Source organism: Camarhynchus parvulus, chromosome 1, assembly GCF_901933205.1.
Source record: "Camarhynchus parvulus chromosome 1, STF_HiC, whole genome shotgun sequence".
Lineage (NCBI taxonomy): Eukaryota > Metazoa > Chordata > Aves > Passeriformes > Thraupidae > Camarhynchus > Camarhynchus parvulus.
The window spans coordinates 75,066,404-75,087,511 of record NC_044571.1 but is presented as its reverse complement, the minus strand read 5'-3'; the positions used below and the strand labels follow the sequence as shown (position 1 = coordinate 75,087,511).

At 42.5% G+C, this 21,108-nt stretch overlaps 1 protein-coding gene across 4 annotated transcripts in view; it reads right to left on the bottom strand.

Moving 5' to 3' along the window:
* Positions 1 to 8,063, bottom strand: part of PDGFD (platelet derived growth factor D) — a 138,005-nt gene extending 129,942 nt beyond the window's left edge. For all 4 annotated transcript variants that reach the window (XM_030965383.1, XM_030965538.1, XM_030965298.1 and 1 more), the window contains exon 1: positions 7,525 to 8,063. In XM_030965383.1, coding sequence (XP_030821243.1) covers positions 7,525 to 7,654 — 130 coding nt within the window. In that variant the 5' untranslated portion in view covers positions 7,655 to 8,063. The remainder of the gene's footprint in view (positions 1 to 7,524) is intronic.
* Positions 8,064 to 21,108: the final 13,045 nt, after the last annotated feature.

Here is a 21,108-nt window from a genome sequence, read left to right as displayed (position 1 = left end):
TTAGCTTTGTAAACAGGAGACTGATTTGAAACAAACTGCCAAACAACTCTATGCAATCCAGTATTTCAGCTAAGAGAACATCACCAGAAGCAGTGATATAAGTGCTCTCTTTTATTCAAAATGTGGTGTAATGTAATCAACCTCACAGATACAATTGCAGGAATTTTGGAAGCAATTCTTGAATACAGCTTGAATCAACTGACTAAAAGATTACTACAAAATTTCCCTGCATTAGTGGGCAAAGTCTTACTACAGAGAAGACCAACAAAGCGCCTTCATGGTATTTCTTAGGACTCCCTTAGTATCCTGATGTTAAATCCCTGCAGGTGCAAAAAAGCCAGAGCAAGCCAGGGTAGCCCTTCTTTGGGGTTGGGGTCATACTAATTTTAAGAATCAAAATCATTGAACTGGACTCAATGATCATTCTTGGTCCCTTCCAGCTAAACGTATTTTGTGATTCTATGATAGGCAAATATCTATTTTGCTATATAAGAAGATATTTTAAAGATAAAAATTATATTTATTCTGCAAATGCATGTACAAAAAGACTCATGCCTATGATACATATACTTTTTTATTTTGATAGCCTAAATACAACTGACAAAAACGTAGCAACAAAGTCTGTAGCAAAGCCAAGATTACATATGCCTTCTTCACCTCAGTCTTTGATAGTAGGACCAGTTTGTTTTGGTTATCCAGCCTCCTGCACTGGAAGAGAGGAACGGGGAGCAGAATGAAGCCCCCATAATCCAAAGGGAAATGGTCAGTGACTTGCTACACCACTTAGACACAAGTCTATGGGGACAGATGGGATCCACCCAAGGGTCCTGAGAGCTGGCAGAAGTGCTCACCAAGCCACATTCCACCATTTATCAATAGTCCTAGCAAATCTGGAAGGCCCATTTAAGTGGAGGTCAGCAAATGTGACACCCATCTACAGGAATGGCCATGAGAATACAGGGAAATACAGGCCTGCCAGCCTGACCTCAGTGCAGGAGAAAGTCATAGCACAGCTCATCAGTAGAGTGTCATCATGCAGAACATGCACGATAACCAGGATATCAGGCCAAGTCAGCATGGCTGTAGGAAAGGCAGGACCTGACTGACCAACCTGATCTCCTTCTGTGACCAGGTGACCCACTCAGTGGATGAGGGAAAGGCTCTGGACGTTGTCTGCCTGGACTTTATGTACTGGGTTTACCTTGACTGGACACCGAGTGCCCATCAAGCCTCTCTATCACTTCCCTTCTCAGTGGGACAAGGGAGGGAAAGTAAGATGGAAAACAACTTGTAGCTTGATGTAAGGTGCTTCACTAAACAAAACAAAAACAAAACAAAAAAAAAAAAAAAAAAAAAAAAAGGCAAAAATTCAGTGTGTATAAACAGAGAAAAAAGCTTATTTTCTACTTTCCATCAGGGGGTGATATCCAGCCACTTCCCAGGAAGGAAAGTTGCAGCACATGTAGTGATTGCTCCAGAAGGCAAACATTGTAAAATAAAAAATACCCCCCATTCCTCCTCCTCCCTCCTTTAGCTTTTATATCTGAGCTAATGTCATATGGTATGGAATACCCCTTTGGTTAATTTGGGCCTGGTTGTGTCTCATCCCAGGACCTTTCTCACTCCCCGCCACTTGAGAGGGGCAGGATGTTAGAGACAGCCCCGATGCTGTGCCAGCGCTGCTCAGCAGTAGCCACAACACTGCTGTGTCATCCACACCTTTCTAACTACCAATGCAAACACAGCACTGTGAGGCTGATGTGGGGAAAATTAACTCCATCTCAGCCAGTCCCAAGACACTTTAGTAAAGCTTCTGAAACCATATCCCACAGAATTATCCTGCAGAAACCAGATGCTCATGGCTTGGAGAGGTGCACTATTTCCTGTATAAAAGATTGCCCTATTGTCCAAGTCCAGAGAGTGGCGCTGAATGGAGTTACATCCTGCTGGTGGCTGTTCACAAGCCCATTCAACAGAGCTCAGTGCTGGGGCCAGTCCAGTTCAATATTTTTATCAATGCCCTGGATGAGGGTAGCAAGTGCACCCTCAGCAAGCCTGCAGATAAAAGCAAGTTGGGCACGAGTGTTGGTTTGCTGCAGGGTAGGAAGGCTCTGCAGAGGGATCTGGCCAGGCTGGATCAATGGCCCAAGGCCAATTGTATGAGTGCTGAGGAAACAGCTGGGCTTGATGGTGTTGGAGGTCTTTTGCGACCTAAACGATTCTACGATTCCTGATTTTGCAAATACTTGGTACACGTGGTTCATAAAAAATATATAGTTATTTTTACTCACCTCATTTACATATAAGCTATTTGAGCTTTCTTATTACACTGTTCTGTATGACTTGAACCCCTTGACTTCAGCAGAATTATGAAGATGGTCAAGTTAAACATATGATGAATATTACTGCACTAATGATCCCCTGTGAATTCTCTATTTATGCCTATTCCTAGATGTTTTATGAAACACATGCTCTGTGGCATGACAGAACTCCCAGCGTTATTTTAGATTTTCAGCACTGTTCAGTTTCTACAAATCAAAGCAATACAACTATCAGGTTTTCTCTTCCAGCCCTTTAAGAATTAGCTGGCCTAATTCAGTTTCACAGTAATACTTTAAAAAGCCCTGAAAGAAAACTAGGAAGTTTCAAGAGACTGTCTGAAGAATTTATAGTGACTTACACTATGATATACATCTGCCTGATAAAACATATTTCAAGTTCCTTTAGAGAATTCCTCTATGCTGCTTGCTTGCTGCTGAGTCAGGGTTGGAATTCTCACGCAATATGCTTTGATATTTCAGTGCAAACTGTTAATTATACAGATAAGAGACATCATCAAAGTCAGATAATTGTAGACCAAAGTGCATCACTGCAGGGAAATTAGTAAGGCTTTTTTTTTCAAACTGATGAAGCCTGAAATACAAATTTCTATACAAAATCTAGAAAACAAGGAAATAAAGCCTGTAAAAACCAATTTATTTTGGCCATTTTACAGTCGGCACAAATTTTATATTACCAGAGTCCTCTAAAAAATGTATACAAACCTATTATAAAAGAGCTCAGTAAGTGCATTCCAAAAGTGATGTTCTTTACCACTCCACCAATACCGGAGACATTTCATAGAATCATGGAATCATAAAATCACAGAATCATGGAATGGTTTGGGTTGAAAGGAACCTTGAAGGTCATCTAGTTCCAATCTCCCTGCCATGAGCAGGGACACTTTGCAGTAGACCAGCTTGATGAAACCCCTTGAACAGACCTCTCTGGGCAACCTGTGCCAGGGCCCCACCACATCCACAGTAAAGAACTTCTCCTAATACTATAAAATCATAAGATGGCTTGGGTTGGAAGGGACCTTAAAGCATCTAATCTAAACCTAGCCTCTTTAAAAAACCAATCAAACAACAAAAAAACAGAAAACAACACAATTTTCTCCCCAAAACAGACACTTAAAATTTGTTTGGTGAGAGAATACCGCCCAAATTACCGTACACTTTTCCCTGTGATTAGACATCAGCCAATACAGGGAAGAAGAGGGTTGAGTTAATGGCATACATCCGTTTGGACTGGGCCTTAAAGTGCCAAAAGCTGTGGGCATTTATCCAGAATTTTGAAGTACAGTTTTTTCTTTGTATTTTGGTGGTGCACAAGCAAAGCAAAGTTTGAAAATTCCAGGGTTTTTTGGATTCATAATGAAAACCACAAGAGCGTGGAATCTTATCATGAGTCATCCGATGTTATGGTTTCAAATCCACATCAGAAGATACTGATTCCATGGCTTTCAGTTGTTTACATACTGAAATGACCTGACACTACGCTGCCTGTTCTGTTCTGTCTTTTCTTTGAACTCTGGAGTTTGAAGTTTGAAGTATGTATGGTGATGCTTGGTCTGAAGATACAGACTAGGCATACTTCCCTATACTAAGCAGATGTTTGTTCAATAACTGATAAGAAAAAGCATGTGATGTTTCAGTTAGACATTATATAGTAAATAATATTATTTAGCACTTTTTATCTTCTACTTTTCATCTCCAAGTACACATAAACAACCAAAATAGGAGAAGCAAAATATCAGACTTCTTGTAACTAGGCAGTATTACCTGCATACTGCAAACTGGGAAACTGAGTTAAAATAGCACAATGGAAGCATCTGGAAGACCTCTGCATTATTCTGATGAACTTCAAAGTACTTAATAGCATTAATAAACACTCCAAGTGAATACCAGCACTTGTGCTATAAATGTCGCTGGCACCTCCAGGACACTTTAAAAAATTGATTAGTGCTACACTGGACTGCTGAGTCATCAACGACCGTCCTTCAACTAGGACAAGAGGATGTCTTGTAAGCAAGTTATTTATATTCTTAATATCTTCAGCAGAAAGTACAGTCTGGTTAGGTTTGGTAGTCATTAAACAGCAATTTTTGTACGAGCTGCCCTCCTCCATAGATTTCTTATCAGATCAACTTCAGTCTTAAGTAAGGGCAAATACAAATAGGCCAACTTTTTTAGTCTGAAAGAAGAAAGGTAATACTGAATCATGCACACTACAAAGGTTTGGTTTGGCCAGAAGCAAGACCAAGCCTCCATATTAAACTCTGTGTATGCAGTACCACTAGGTTATCCCACTTGGAACTGGAACTCAAAGGGTTGCTTTTTTATAAATAAAATGTGCAGGTGGTCTTGAACTTCCCAAAATATTTTTTTGAAGCTGAATAGGCCTTGTTTCCTCTTCTTTTTTAATTTTGAAATCTAATAATCATGATCATTAACCCAGAGCACAATATTAAACTACTTTTTATCTTTGCTGTGTGTTTTGAGAGAGACTGTTATAACACATTTACCCCAATGTACTGCATGCTCTCAGATCCCATTCTGTATTGTCATATCTGCAAATATTTACAAAGCAAAAAATACTGTCTGACTCAGCAACGCAACTCACATGTCTTTCATGCTGTTCCATATAATTGCTTCAGACCAAAACAACACAAAAACACCACTGCGAATTACAAAAGACAGAAATACTATTAGTGGCCTACAGCCAACTGTGGTCTAAGCATTTGCTTGTGAGCCCGTCACATGCATGCAACATTTGGAATACTGCTCAAAACCTCTGGCCGTACAAATATAGACCTTCAGTTAAGGAACTCAAGCAAGAGTTTCATTTGAGTAAAATCAGGGAGATCAGCAGCTGATCTGCTTTAAATGTTGCAACCCCACACAAGAAGACACCGTCCTTTGCAGAGAAAAATCAACAGGACTCCCTGCACAGGGAGAGAAGAGAGCAAGACTGCAGCATGCTAGCGGTCTGTACTCCATCAAAGTCTGTGACCTCTTCAGAACGTCCATAACATCCACTCAAGAACGCAGAAGTGTCTGACTATAGCATGGGTACTGTAGGCTGCAAGGCTCACTAGAACATGTCCCAGCAAAGATGAAAGATAGGATGTAATTACACATAGATTTGCCACCCTCCAACAGCCCCAGGATTAGTCCGCCTGGTACCCACAAAGATCAACCACTACAGGTTGCCTCCAGGAATTTTAAAGGTGCAAAGCTTAATCAAATTGTTACATTATCACAATTAGAAAGACAGCAATTAACTAATCATTTCTAAGGCTTTTTCTCTTCATTACTCCAAGGAGCAATTTCACCACACGAAGTCTTCAGAAGAGTAAAACACCCATCATACTTCCATTAATATGAAAACTTTATTTATATTAGGGGTTAGTGATTTCTTCATTGGCTTTACAGAGGTGATCAGAGTAATACACATTTTGATGTTTAAGTATGTAAGTTTTCAATGAAAAAGCTTGTTTGAAGTTTGAGCTGGATGGAAGCCTGCTTACACATATTCAGAGATGGTGTCAGTTACTCTATGAAGATGGCAGGCTAACAAGTCATGAAGCTTGATAAAACACAGGATTTTAAAGAATGAAACAGAAATAACAAATATGTACTTTTATTGCAAACATATACTTTTTATTTCCTTTAATGAGATTAAATTTGACTTCTGTATCAGAAAGAACTGCAATTCTATCCTGCTTCCTGACTCAACATTTCCATTATAAGAAAAAAATCCTCCACCTTCTCTAAGTCTTCTTTCAGTGACTAGGAAAGGCATAAAAATATTAAGTTCAATATGGCTCCAAACTTTAAACAAAAACATCTTCTTAAATCAACTGTATACCCATTACATGCATTGTATACATGCTAGAAAATAAACACTGGCAAATATAGTCTTGGAAATGGCTCAAGGGCCTGGGTTTTTGAAAAGAGTTTATAAAATATATAACTGCTGTCAACTGGAAGATGTTAACTTCAAGACTGATGTTAACTCCATTCATCTGCAAGGAGAATATCCTGCATTTCCTCGTCGAAGAAGGTACACGGCAACGTGCAAAAGCAAGCTCTCCCACGTGAGGCTGGAACATTCCAGGCTGCTCCCTGGCCAAAGGCCTATCACTTCCCAAACTGAAAGTCATGGATTCTAGAGGTGAATTTCAGCAGCGCTATTTCTATGCAGTCTCCCCGTTCGCTCCCCGTGGGGCCACGGCACACGACCACGTTCACTGGAGGCACCTGCGTCGCGCACTGCCGCGCTGCAGACCCTGGCAGCACCTCGGCTGTCCAGGACATCCTCTGCCGGCAGCTCCCGGAGGGAACCGCACTGGAGCTCAGGCTGAAAACACCCTTCCCACGGTGTCCGAGAGCCCGCTGCCGCCCTGATGGGCGCGCACCATCCCCGGCCAGCACAAGGGACGAGGCCAGTCCTGGTGGGGCAGTGCCCAGCCGCTCCAGGGGAGCACCAAGCCCTGGGCTCAGACCCTCCGCTCAAGGAAATCCCCGAACCCGGCGAGCAGCACGCCGACAGCTCTTAAAGCAGTCGAAGGCGGCGAGGCTGTGGCAGGGTTGGGAGACGATCCCGCTCCCGCCAAGGAGCCCTGGGGCGACGGCAGCGCCCCCGACACACCGCCCCTGAGAGCCCCCGCAGCGGCGCCAGTGCGGCCGGAGACGCCACGAAGCGGCCGCTCGCCCCGCTGTGCCCCGCCGCCGGCACATCACAGGCACACGGGGGACACGGGCCCAGGAATGCCGAGGGACACCCGGCGGGGCCCGCCTGGGCAGCCGGGACCGAGCACTCCGCGTTGTCTGCCCCCCCGAAGCCCAGACGGGACGCTGGGGGTACGGCCGACTCCCCGGAGATCTCCTCGAAGTTGCCCCGAGAAGTCTGGGACCGCCCGGAGGTGCAGCCGCCGGGCAGAGTCGCCCCCTCAGCCCACACCTCCCTCCTGCCACCTGGCCACACGCTCCCGGACCGGCCGCCGGGACCAGAGCCCGGAGACCGACCCCACGGCCTGGCTGAGCCCCTCGGGACGGGACCCACCCGGACCGACCCCAGTCGCCCTCTGGGCAAGCGGCCCTCGCTCCCGGGACAGCGGAGCGGCAGCCCCGAGGCGCGCTTAAGGGCTACCCCCGCAAAAGCAGCCCTTGGGAATAAGTAAAGCAGCAGGACACCTACCATCTCGCCTGATGTTGGAAGCCCGCAGGGCTTTTATAGATCCGCTCTGGGCAGGGGCGGTGGTGCCCTGACGGCTGCAGAAGTTCGCACAGACGACGGCGTAGAGCAGGAGGAGGATGAGCAGTTGCATTGGGACCAGCTGCGAGCGGGACCGTGTCTCTGCGAAGAAACGGGCTCTCCACTCCCGCCGAGGGTGCTTCCCTCGCTCGTGTTCTCTTCCCCGTTAGCAGACTTTTTGATTGTTGCGGGTTGCTTGTGTGTTTGGGGGAGTTGTAGGCGGGGGGGCAAAAAAGGCACAATCCCCGCAAAAAAAGCTCAAAACCCCGGAGCACGCGAAGCAGCGGTCACCGCCGCCGCGCTACTCTCCGAGCTGCCTCAAAACTTCCTGCATGCTGAACTCTCGGCTGCCCTTCTGGGCCGGCCAAACTCGGCAGAGGTGCGCAGCGCCCGGGCCGGCACCGCCGCCCACTCCCCTCGCCCGGCACGGCCGTGCCCCAGGAGCAGGCGGGGGCTGCCGCAGCCGCGCTCCCCCGCGGCCGCCGCCGGGCTGCACCGCGCCTCGCACCGCCCCCGCCCGCCGCCGGAGCCGCCGCCGCCGGGGTCTGCCGCGCCGGGAGCGCCCCGCTCTCCGCGCCGGGGGAGGAAAGGGGGCCCGCGGGAAGGGGGCGGGAGCGGTGCCCGGGCCCTCCCTGAGCTACTGGCCGCTTCGTCTCCACTCCGGGCAAAAAGTGGCAGGAGGGATATGCGAGGAGGGGGCTGTCCCTGGTCGAAGGCAACGCTCCCGGGGACTGGATAGGACGGGAGCTGTGTGCCAAGGGCTCTCCGCCAGCACAGGGGCCGCGCACCCGGCGGTCCCGTCACCCTCGGGCCCGCGGTGGCCACGTAAAAGTCATCGCTGGGCCGAATGCCTCAAATCTCCGAGCTGTGCCAGGGCGGGTGAGAAAACTTAGTGGGACAACTGGTGAATAATCCGCAGTTGTCCCTGGGAGAAATATATGGGCTTCTTCTGTCGTGCCAAGCACTGTCCAAAGCTTTTCATAAAAAGTTACTTCTTACTAATTTAGACCCTCATTAAATTGAGTCTGGCATTAAAATATTGTATTACTGCCTGGAAGAGTTTAGGTCTAAACCAAAGGTATGTGAGGGTTGTAATCAGATTACTAGTTTGATATTCCTTTTCTTTACATTACTTGCAAGGAAAATAACCAAAAGGAAGATGCAAAAAAATAATAAAAAAAAAAGAACTCGCTCAGGTTTTAACAGTTCTCTAATAAATTTTTCCCTACTCAGTTTATTTCTTAAAACATTTTATGCAGTCTTAGCCAGTCTAACAGACGGTTATATGCTGCCAGATCTTTAACAACATGAAACATACGTCATTAACAGCAGAATGTCAATATGGTGCTGTATCTGGAGTCTTGGACGATTCCTGCTACGCTGTGAGTTCTGCCTCTGGCTGTGTGAAGCATTTTCTCCAAGAGCATGCTAGGATGACAATGGGACTGAAACATCTTGTATGTCTTAGGAAACCAGTAGGGTGCAATTCTGTTATGCATAATTCATTCTCCTTTATCCCTTTCATGTTCCCCAAAACTGACAGCGAACCTAATCCTGCTCCCATGTGGTAGATAATGGAAAGACTCCAACAGTGCTTCATTTGTGAGCAGATGTGACTATATTTTAGGTGCCCATTTCAGGAGGGAACTAGTGAACAGAGGGAAGGTGGCCAATTCAATCATCCTAATAGAAACAGAATGTCAAATAGAGGACACAGAATGAATGAGTATGGGGGAACTTGGGAGATGTTCTCTCTTCATCCAGTCAATGTGTCTGCCTCTCTCCAGTTACCTTACAAGGAACTGCCAGAAAATGCCAATAGAATCCCTGCTCCCCAGCTCTCTTCTGACCTTTACCACAACTTGTCTTGCCTTTCTTAGAGCCTTCAGGCTCTCCTTCTTCTTTAGATTCAGGATGCTGGGATCTGTAATTGGTTCTCTTTGGGGAAGTGGCCATTTTAAGGTGGAAGAGAAAGAAGGACGGATTACCTTCCAGCCAAAGTCAGACGAAAGATGTTTTGACAGTATCTGAGCAATTGCACAATTCAGTCAAGAAATGGCAGTATTTCCCAGGTTGTTTCTCTTTCTGTATTGAAATTCATCCATATACATTTGTGTATATAAAATTCATATGTCTTCCCAAGACCTGGGTATAGAGACAGTCTCTCTGGCCCCATGCCTTGCTGGCTGCAAAGGTCCAACTTTAAAGTAAAAGAGACTTTTGTCTTTAACAGTCCACAGCTGTTTGGCTGACATGCTCCCTGGCTTGATAGAGACTATAAGTTTAAACGTCCTCAAGCTGACCAGGGCACGGAAGTGAGGTTTCCTCAGCATTTTTTTTTTTTTTTTTTTTTTTTTAAGAGTACATACTGTTTTGGTACATAAGATGAAATTCCTGCTTATGTAGCAGAGATACCTGGTTGTTTAGACTTCTCAAGCAAAACAGCATGAGTCCTCATCAACTAGACGATGATGGATACAGGCAAGAGGATTCCACCACCTGTGACTTTGATACATGCTAAGAGGAGCCCTGTGTAACTCATAACATATGCTCACAGTACATTTCTCTTTCTCCCTGTACAAAGCATGGGATAGTGCCACTCTTTGTTCTTAAATCAAAAAATATTTCTGTAACAGACAAATCTTTTTCTCAGGTCAAAAACCAGGGAATAACATTGTGGGGTCCAAAACAGAGGCCCAGGTCTATGAATTATCAAATATTTATTTTAGCCCTAGTTTAAAACAAAACCCCAGATTTTCCAATTTGATGTACAGGTGGACAGAAAGATTTTGGGACAGAGAAGCAAAACTAACATATATCGGTAGCCTGTTAGAGGAAAGGCCTGCATTCCAGTGACTGTTGCTACAGCTTCTTGGTTCACTTTTAAAACCACTAGACCCACTAAAAGCCAGAAAAGTATCTTTATAATAAGGTGTCATAGAACCCCCATCAAAGAGAGAGAAGTTTGGATTTGACTCAGACAGTTTTATAAGCATATCACTGGGTCTTTGCTTTCTGGCAAAAATTCTAGCACATTGGCTAATCTGCACTCTAAGTGCTTGGAATAATTTAAAGCGTCAGGTGGCTTCTATAGGAAGACCTATAGCAAGTCATGGTTGCTGCATAAAAGGACACACTGATGTATAAGTGTGAAATCCAGGTAATTATAGATTTGTCAGCTCAACTGCGACCCTAATAAAAAATTCTTCACATAAAAGTCAATTAATAGAAATTAAAAATAAAATAATATAATTGTTTTCTATCAACCTGGAAAATCTTACCATGCCAACTTGGAAATCTGGTTGACAAGCAGAATAGCATCCAATTATGGCTTTCATAACATACCAATTGGTACTGCATGATTTGAATCATATGAAATGAAAGCCATGCATACTAAGTGTTTTCAAAACTTCTTAAATGACAGGCTTAAAAATGTTTATGAAAAAGGGGAAATTTATTAAATGGATTCTCTTTGAGAGAGTGCCACTTAGGCTAATTTTTTACTTCTGCACTGGTTTACACTTGTAAGCACACAGTTTGTGGTAATTGGGAGTGGGGCTGCAGCAGGGCCTCATCTCCAATGGGCTCCAGATGTGAAAAGCAGGTGATCAGCATTGGAGGTAATGAGACCTGGAGTACCCAGGTGCCCTGAGCCTGGGTAATGAGACCTGGAGTGCCCAGGTGCACTGACCAGTCGGGGAAGGGAACAGAAGGCACACAGGTGCAATGCATGAACAATCAGGGGTCTAAAAGGTTGGGCTGAGGAGCAATAAAGAGCAGACATTGAAGTCTTTTAGAGTGGTATGTTGTTATTCTGTGTGAGCAGGTGCTTTAAGCTTTCTGGAGAGGTGTGGTGTTACTCTGTCTGGGTTGATGCTTTCTGAAATTGTATGGTGCTACTCTGTGTGTAGTGGCTGTCTCAACTGTGACATATGCTGTGACATGCATTTCCCACAATGACCTGTGAAAATGGCAGCTATTACTGATGACTACTGAAGATGACAAAAACTTTGGGGGAGTAACAATAGGATGATTTATAGTGTTGGTGATATATTGAGACAGATGTGTAGTTACTGGATATAAGTGTAAAGCTGAGCCCTGGCTCTGCTTATGCATCAAAATAGTCACTGGCAGCACTTCACAGTGCCTGTGGCATGCACCTCACCTTGTTTTAGTCCCCTGAAAGTGCCTGGTGTTAGCCAGTTACAAAGTTTCTCATTGTTCATGGAGAGAATGGGGTTCCCATCAGAGGACCCTCTAGCCCAGAGGTTTTAGGCAGTCATGCTGGGGTGATTTGGAAGGTTTTGGAAGCTCCAATGACTATGAAGAGAGTACAGGGGAAAAATGCATCCATAGTTATAGGATAGAGTGTTTAATCCTAGAAAGTACTGATGCAGAAAAAAATGATGGGGGTAGCTTATCAAGAAAGTCAATGGGCTGTAGCAATCTCTGTTATCATTTTTTGACTGGGAGATTCTCCAGAGTAATACAGTTTGTCTATGGAGCACAAATGCACTGTTTTTCCAGAACGTTTGAGTTATGTTGATTAAGTAGCAAAATCCAAGATATCTATGAGTTTTCTCTGGGATCCTTGAATATTTATTTTAAAAAGAGAGTATCAGTTAAAGTAGGGGCATTATGCCTTCTTCTGTTATTATTAGACTGCTGCCTCGAGATCCTATGAATAAAGTCTTAGAAAGGATCATAATAAAGTGAGAAACACTGAGAGGAAAACCACAGGGTTAGCTGGAGGTTGAGAAATATGCCACTCAGGGAAAAGCTTAAAAAATCACAAGCCGTTTAGCTTGTCAAGGAGAAAATCAGAGGGGTCACAGCTACCTCCCGGAGGTAGGGTATTGATTCTAGAAGGCTATTTTGTATAGTGGACAATGACATATCAAGGTGAAAGCTGGAGACAGACAAATTAAGGTTAGAAGTAAAAGGCACATTTTTCTCTGTGGAAAGCTATGGAAGTATAAAAGTTCTTCACTGGAAATCTGAAAGGCAAGATTTGATGTTTTCCTAAAACCAGTTAAGTGGTTTCAAGCTGTGCTTAGGAACTCTTGGGGTCTATTGATCATTTCTAGAAAGTCTGTGAAGGCAACAGAGAAAAGCATGTTCATGTGTTCTATACTACAAGCCACAGATAAATTTTTAAGTGATTCTGCAGTTTCTTGGAAAACAACAACTAAGAAAAATAAACCTCCAAGGATTAATTTCAGGTGCTGTGATTTTTGTTCTATAGGAGGGCAATGACCTCATCCCCTAGTTTATAATCTGTGACAAAGAAGTAAGAATGAGCAGAGGTACATAGAATAGGATGGAGAAACATCTCAAAATTGCTGAAATATGTCTTAAGTAAACAACTGTAACCATGATGGAAGACCAAAAGAATGTAAGGGAAATTAGACCAAAGCCATTATATGTCTGGAGTTAGGAAACACAGGCAGAGTCATGTGTTACTAAGAAAATTGCCCCAGGCACCATGACATCAAGAAAAAAAGTGCAGCACAGGGATCTATGGTCAGATTTACTACCTGAGCCTACAGGCAGTGATTCAACAACACAGACAGAAAATCCCCAGTGAAACTGATCATTTTAGGTGACCAGACCTATAAAACATGAGCTTAAGCACTGCTGCCTGGTATCACCACAAATGTAGCATTGATTTGTGGAACCTCATTTTAAAACACTGAATATTAGATCTGGGTCACAGACTTGCAAGTGGTTCTGCTGTTTGTCCTCACCAGCAGCCAGCTGTGCAAAGTCACTTGTCTGGCCCATTCTTGAGAACAGCTGCAAGCAGGTTTGATTTGTCCAGTCTTCTGATTTTCCTTTTTGTGCCTGCACTGCTACAGGATGCTGTGTGCTTCTCCCTTTTCTATATGTGCTTCTGGTCCCAACTCTTAAATGACTTTTGCTGACTTTATGTAACTTTTGGACAGTTTTCACTGCAAATGTTGAGACAAATACTGCACCAGCATGCACATAGGAAGGGAGAGAAAAACAATATCCTAAGCTGAACATGCTGATATATTAAATTTTGAGAAACTGTTGTATCAGATTGTCACCCTGGTACCTAGTGACAGTACCAATTGACATCTAGTGTGCATGCAAAATTCAGAGTCATGCTTTCAAAAACTGAATATAATCCACAATGAAATAAGAAATGTGTCCTTCCTGAAGTCAAGTAGGGTTTTTATCCCCCATTTGTATCAGTGGAACCAGCATTTAGACATAAATTCAGGTTTAAAAATACTGGGCTATGTTTTCTCATAGGTTTTTCATAATAAGAAAGTAATAGCTTCAAAAAGACTGCATTTCTTCTGCAGCCCTGTTCCCAGGTTTGTAGATTTAAAGCTGAAGAGACCTTTCTGACGTGATATAGTTTGACTTCTTGCATTAATAAACCAAACTTGTCTCGGTCCCTCTGTGGGCCTCTCAGGAACCCCCGGCCAGTCCTGAGTTGGCAGACACCGGGGGGGCAGCCCCAACACGGCCAACAGCGGGGAGACTCTCTCATGCCCCGAGGGTACCGAGGGCACCTAGGCTGGTCGCCTTTGCAGCAGAAGAGAACCAGAGACATCGGTAGATGATAAAGGGCCGACTCTTAGCAGGGCTTAATCCAAGGTTTATTCTAAGAGTCCCAAAGGAGCTCCTGCACCTCAGGGGCCTCCTGCTGAGACCCCCGGGAGATGTGCCAAGGTTACATTTAAAGGGAGGTGGAAACCAAAAGTAGATAACATTTTACTAACCAATAGGTGACCCTAAGGGATGGGTACTGCGGGATAGACATTTAGGACAGCGTATGGGGCAAGGCGTGGGGGGCTGACCCCTGGCCTCTGGCTAATCACTCAACGACCTGGACCGAAGCTTCCAGATGCAAGGGATGGGATGCTGAGTGATTGACAGAGAGCCAGGGTGGGGGTTTGGGGATGATCTCATCCAGGGAGAGGGATAACACAGGTAAAGGGAGGGGGGTACAGTCTGGGATAAACCATTTGGGAAAAATACGGGGATACAAAACAAAACTACTTCAAAGTATTACGAAGTATAAAAACGCACTTCAACACAAACTGTTTTGCTGTCTGACCTCCTGCTTCGTTTGTTTAAAAGTGTAATATCTTTTAGAAAAAGAAAATATCAAAACTTGATTTTAAAATAGGAAATCAATTTTACAGTGTCTTGAGACCTAGAATCGCCCACCATCAGTGTTAGGTAATTCAAGTGATAAATGACTGGTTTTAATTTGGTTGTTTTTTTCCTCTGGATCTTGTGTTGTGAATGAACAGTAATGGTTTATCAGGATCCTGTGCTCAGTCTTAAATATTTTGATGTAAGTAATCTGAAACTATTAGTTTGGATTTAGTAACAGAGTTGTCCTCAAACCCTTGTATCTTCTACCTAACCCCTTGTGTTATTTCTGTGATCAATTTCTTTGCACCTGTCAAAATTATGACAGATTTTGTCTTCAAATACATTTGAGTTAGAAAACTGACATCTAAAATTTTAGAGAAATTCTAGGAATGTTTTACAACTGGTAGTATGATATTTCTAGGATCTGAGGTTTCAGACTCAGAATTTTTCATGATAATTCCTGCTTTCTGTCTGTATGTTGCAGATGCTACTTTACAAATAAAGCAACAAGTTTTAGTAAGAACAGTAATGATGTAGGTTCTCTGTGTGTAATACTGCCCAGACATTCCTTCTGGACTGCTCTGTGTTCTCTTCTCTGGGGCAAGATGTATTTGCCTTCTCTTGACTTCAGCATTTTTTCAGCATGGGAACACTTTTCAAATTCTGTAAATTATCTTGTAAACAAATTAGGAGATATCACCCAAGCATTGTTATAAAGACTGAAATGCATCTTTATGCTGAAGCCTGAGACCATTAACTCATGTCTTGGCACAACAAAGATGGCATGTGAACTTGTCATCTACTGTGTTGCAGTTTGTGCTCAATTCAAAATACATGTAAGGGATCAAATATCTTCCTTTGGTGACGGAAAGTTTCCCGTCAATTTCCCAAGGCTGAAGTTCTGAGCAGCCATCATACATATGGGTCCTATGTAAATTCCTCTACACAGCCACCTAGATAATCATAACTTTATTGAAATATTTTAAGGATTTTATAAGGATTGAACCTTCTAGTTATGCAAAATTCTTTCTTGTCCTCTTGAGTTATAGCTTGCCTTTAATCCTTTGTTAAGTTCAACAGAACATCACTGGCTCATATTGTTGACAGTGTTCCAAAACTGCTAAGCCATGATGCTGGGCTTTTATTGTTTTTTCATTACTTTATGGGTAATTTCATTCCTTTTTGAGGTCTGGGCACACATGTGCAGTATACATATTTCCTAAATCTGATCATCCAAGAACCTCAGCCTTTTTTTTTCTGTTTTTCTTTCCCACTCAAGAATTTTCCAACACCACTTCATAAATAGGGAAGATTCTGGCTTGCAGTGAGAAATGTGTAATGCAGAATGGAGAACCATTTTTCCCTTGCTGACCCTCTTGGTAATGAGTTTAGTTATGTTGTTGGAAAGCAAACTTGTCTTATTTTCTCTTGATTTGCCTGCATTTCATAGACGTAGCAAAATGAAGCCTTTTCAGTCATTTCACAATCAATAATTTGACATCATTAAATACAAAAATTCAGAACATAAAAGTAAAAAATGCAAAACTCTGAGCTTTTATCATAGAGTCATAGAAGGGTTTGAGTTGGAAAGAACAATAATGATCACACAGGGAAACCTCCCTGCTATGGGCAGGGACACCTCTCACTAGATCAGGTTGCTCAAAGCCCCATCCAACCTGACTTTCAACATTTACTGTAGTGGGACTACAGAACTTCTATCAGTGATCTGTTTCAGTACCTCACCACCCCCACAATGGAAAAAACCAAAACAAGTATTACATCCAATCTGAACCTTCCCTCTTTTACTTTAAAACCATTGTCCCTTGTCCTGTCATTACAGGTCCTGGTAAAAAGCCTTCCTCATCTTTTCCATAAACCCTATTTGGATATTGAAGGAAGTCAATAAAGTCCTCCGTGAGACTTTTCCAGGCTGAATATTGCCAGCTCTGTAAGCCTTTGTCTATAGGAGAGGTATATCAGCCCTTGGATCATTTTCAAGGTCCATCTCTGGACCTGCTCTAACAGGTTTCTGTCTTTTTTTGCACTGGGCCATCCAGATCTGGGCGCAGCACTTCAGGTGGAGTATCACAAATGGGGAATTGAGGGGGGAAACACCTCCCTTGCCTTGCTGGTTATGCTTCTTTTGATGCAGCTGAGGATGTGGTGGCTTTTTGGGCCATGAGCGCACATTGACAGGTCATGTCTGCTTTTTTCATCCGCTGAGGAAAGTCCTTCTTCCCAGGGTTTCTCTCAATCCATTTATTCCTCCAGTCTGTGTTGATACTGGGCACTGTCCTGACCCATGTGCAGAGCCTTCCAGTCACCCTTGTTGTTGTAAAATATACCTCTGCACTCACAGTTTGGGTTTGGTTTCTTTAATAAAGATTGCTTTAGATCATAAAAAAAAAACAGAATCCATATATAACTGATGAAAATATACAAGCAATCAGATTTTCAAATTGAATGATTTATAAATATTGAGAAAGCACATGAAGCGTGCTTAAGATTTTCTTTTAAATATATGCAGTTTTTAAATCAGCTTGCTAAGGAAAAATATTTTGAATCTGCTTTGGATGGCAATGAGAGTCTTCAACTGATCTTAGGAACACTGGTGAGAATGACTTATCTCTGGTTCCAGATTAGTGGGAATACATTCAGGCTGCCCAAATCTTTATTGAGATCACATTGTCATACAGAGGAGTTGAGTTCACAGTTTTATGCACACAACACATTAACACAAACTGGTTAATCACCTGGCATTGGTTAAGCAGAATTTATGCTGATACTGTGCTAATGACCTTGCACTATCATTAGACTAAATCGGTCTCCTGGGGGGGAACGCAACAAGGCATACTAATTCAATGCATTCCTAGGAAGTAGCATGTACAATAAAATATATTTTGTCATTTATTGAGCTCGATTTTTAATTCAAGAAGTATTAGATTAAATACCATGGCCTCTCCAGAGACCTCTGGAATGGCAGAACAAGATGAAAACACGCTGTAGAAAAATACAAGGAAAAGAAGGATTCATGCACTCCTGCAGCAATTATGGACATTTTAAAATACTGAGGTACTCAATAAATAAATGTCATAATAATCTGCTCTAAACATAGATTTTCAAAAACAAAACTTAGAAGGGTAAACAAAACTTTGAGGGCTAAATCTGATGTAGACATGGTGTATTCCATTTGCAGTCTGAGAGAAAAGCAGGTGCCACCAGAGGGTGCTTGATCTAATATGCCATTTTCATAATTAACTTAGGAAGTGTTGAGTTCCCCTAACCCTTCCCCAACCTCCAATGGCTTTCTTTTTGCATAGTAAGACAAAAGCAGATGATTAGCACAGACTTAGATGTTTATCTTAAGAAAACCTAAGTTACCAATCAGGAGTTAGAACATTTCTGAAATAAAACACTTTATGAAACTTAATTCAGCCACCTTTTGGCATATGTTGTAATTACTATGTGTGAAAACTACTTTTTTCAGAGGATTAAATATACCTAATGGAGATAAATAATGACTTTGCGGTACAAAGGGAGATAGTCTGTAGAAAATTTACTTCATTTGTTGCAGTGTTTAAAGTCATGAAGTGAGTGGGGCAGGAGGTGGATGGAAAAGAAAACTGAATCCCTGAGGCAGCTGAGTGGCATGAAAGGGTTTCTACACCCACATGTGTGTTGTTACACAGATGACACAAACCAGATTTCTCACAGCTGGCCTTCAGCTCTATGTTTCTCATTTTCTGGATGCCCAGCTGGAGACAGTAGAGTCTCATTAGAAAAAGTTCACAGCATGCATAACTATATTTGAAGCTAACAGTTGCTGTTTGCTGTTTCTTGAATATCTGTAGTGCTACATAATACCAAACATTGTAAAACTCAGTGTCTAGAACTAACAGAAACTTAGTCTTTCTGCACCCCAATCCCATTTGAGAAAAGGGATGATGTACTTCACTATACACTGTAGCACCCAAATTAAAGACTGGTTTATGATCTGCCAAATAAAATCCTGCATCGAACCATAGATATGTCTGTAACATAGACAAAAATTGACAGGTTTTGAATAGGGTTAATGTGTCTAAGAATAAGCCGAGTTGCACCCTGGAAGTACCTTTTATTTTTTTCTATGAAACTAAGGAAAGCACAAACTGTCTACTTCAGCTGTAGACCTTAGGGCTGCACATGTCTGGAGGCAGTACAGGTGAATCCTGCTTTCTGTGCTGACCTCCATTTTGGACACTGAATGAGGCAGAGACTATAAGAAAAAATAGTCTCAGATCATTTTATTTGTTAGTTGTCTTTGTAATAGCTGTGCACAAGGGACCAAACTCAGTTTGCACAGAATGTTTTTTGAAAGTCTGGTGTGGCAATATTAATAGCAGTATAATAGTTATTCAGTGGGAATGAAAAGACATCAGCTTGAGGCAGACACTTGGAATGTTGCATTTCAGTTCAAACAGTTAAAGTTTGAGAAGAGAGTTGAACAGTAGGAAGAGAGAACAAATTGATAATAGGTAATTTTACCAGCTCTCCCTGAGAAGCTTTCATTTCTCAGTCCTGCGGCATGCAACAGAGCTTGCAGGGCAGCCCTGTAGGCCTGTGCATGTCTGAGCTCTAGTACTTTGTTCAGCATTCCTCTAGAATTAGTAAGGACATTTAATTTTCAAGAGTTTTCACAAAAATAGCCTAATCCTCAGGAATGGCAAACTATCTAGGTGTTTGTTAACATTCACACTGTAGAAATAGGAAAAGCATCAACAGCAATTATTTGTCCAGGGTCACATTGCACAAAATTATCAGGTAACGAGTGGAAGTACTAGTCAGTGTTTAACTCATTAGGCTAACATTCCAAAGTTTTCGCTCTGTTTCTTCCTGGCAAGGCTGCACTGTCCCATTGCATGTGGGCAATGACTTTGCATGCTGATGTTACAGGCTTGTCTAAAAGAAGGACCTTGACTAAGCCTTAAAAACTATGTGATATGATCATTTAAAACAGCTCAGGGATTACAGTGTCTGGCAGGAGGTGATTGTACTGCTTGATTCACAGTTCCTCAGACACAGTTTATGTTAAGCTTACCAGCCATCTTTCATGTGTCTTCCTGGTGTAAGTCATGTGGATATTTTATGAGCATTGAAAAGTCTTTCAATCTCACCAAACAGTCTTAGATACCATTGTACTGCCTTCCAAAGTTTTTCATCTGCACTTGGCTTGTTTAGAAGCTGCCCTGAATGGGGGAAGTCAGTAAGATTAGGCATTATAGGCTCTGCTGTAGTGTCACTCTGGCTACATTGCAATGAAAACTTATTTTAAGCAGGGGTAGGCCATGTGAGGTCCTTATTAGCCATTATCAACCCACTGAACAGTGTATGAGAACTTGTGACCTTCCTAGGCAGGGCATAAACATCTAACATTGTAAAAGGGCTTTGGAGGCATCAATTCTGAGTCTGATTTGATTTAGTTTACCACATGACACCAGAAAACTGATTTTGACCTTTAAATAAAGGTCAAACTGCCAAAATTGCCTACTAACTTTGGAAATCTGATTTTCAGAAGAGTGCATCAGCTTCAACCACAGGAGATTTTCAGGCATTACAATTGTATCTCTCTTGCTGTTGCAGATTTACTTGGAAAGGGAAAAGAGAAATGGACCATGAACTCTTTAGTAATTCTGTTAACACTGACCAAATCAGCACATTATTAGATATATTTGCATTACTACCATTCTCCACCCACTGTTTAAATAAGGACTATGTGGGACTATTCATTGAGTAACCAAGATCTTTTGGAGAACTGCTGTTTGTGTGGCTATGCTGCCAGCTAGTTTATATCAAAAGTCACTGGAGGTGGGAATGAATTGTATTTATCAATTTGATATCTGAATTTATCCTATGGAGATCTACAGGACAAAGTCACATAGTGATGCTATACATAGACAGCTGTTTTAGACTGAGCACATCATGGATCTGGTGCAGATCTAAGACACCAAGAGAAAACTTCAACAAAGTCATCTACAGATACTTACTGATGAAAGAAATATCCCTGCTTTGAACTACAGAATCTGCAGCTATGGTCTTCAGTCAGGTGTCAAAGTAAACTAATCTGGAGAAAAATCAGCTGAGTCACTGAGATCTCAAAAGAGCAGTTTGTAAAAGGAAAAAATGATCAGTCTCTTTCTTGGATTAAAAGATAAAGGAGGCTTACTGCAGATTTTACAAAAGCATTCAAACAATGTTTTCTGATCAAATCTTACAGTTTTAACAGAGAAGGAATTTGTTTAGGTAATTGAAATGGAAGTTATGTGCCTATTTTTATTGTATTCTTACAGGTGACACTTTTACCTCTTCATACCTGCACAAACACACACAGAGTCATATATTTGCATGAGAAAG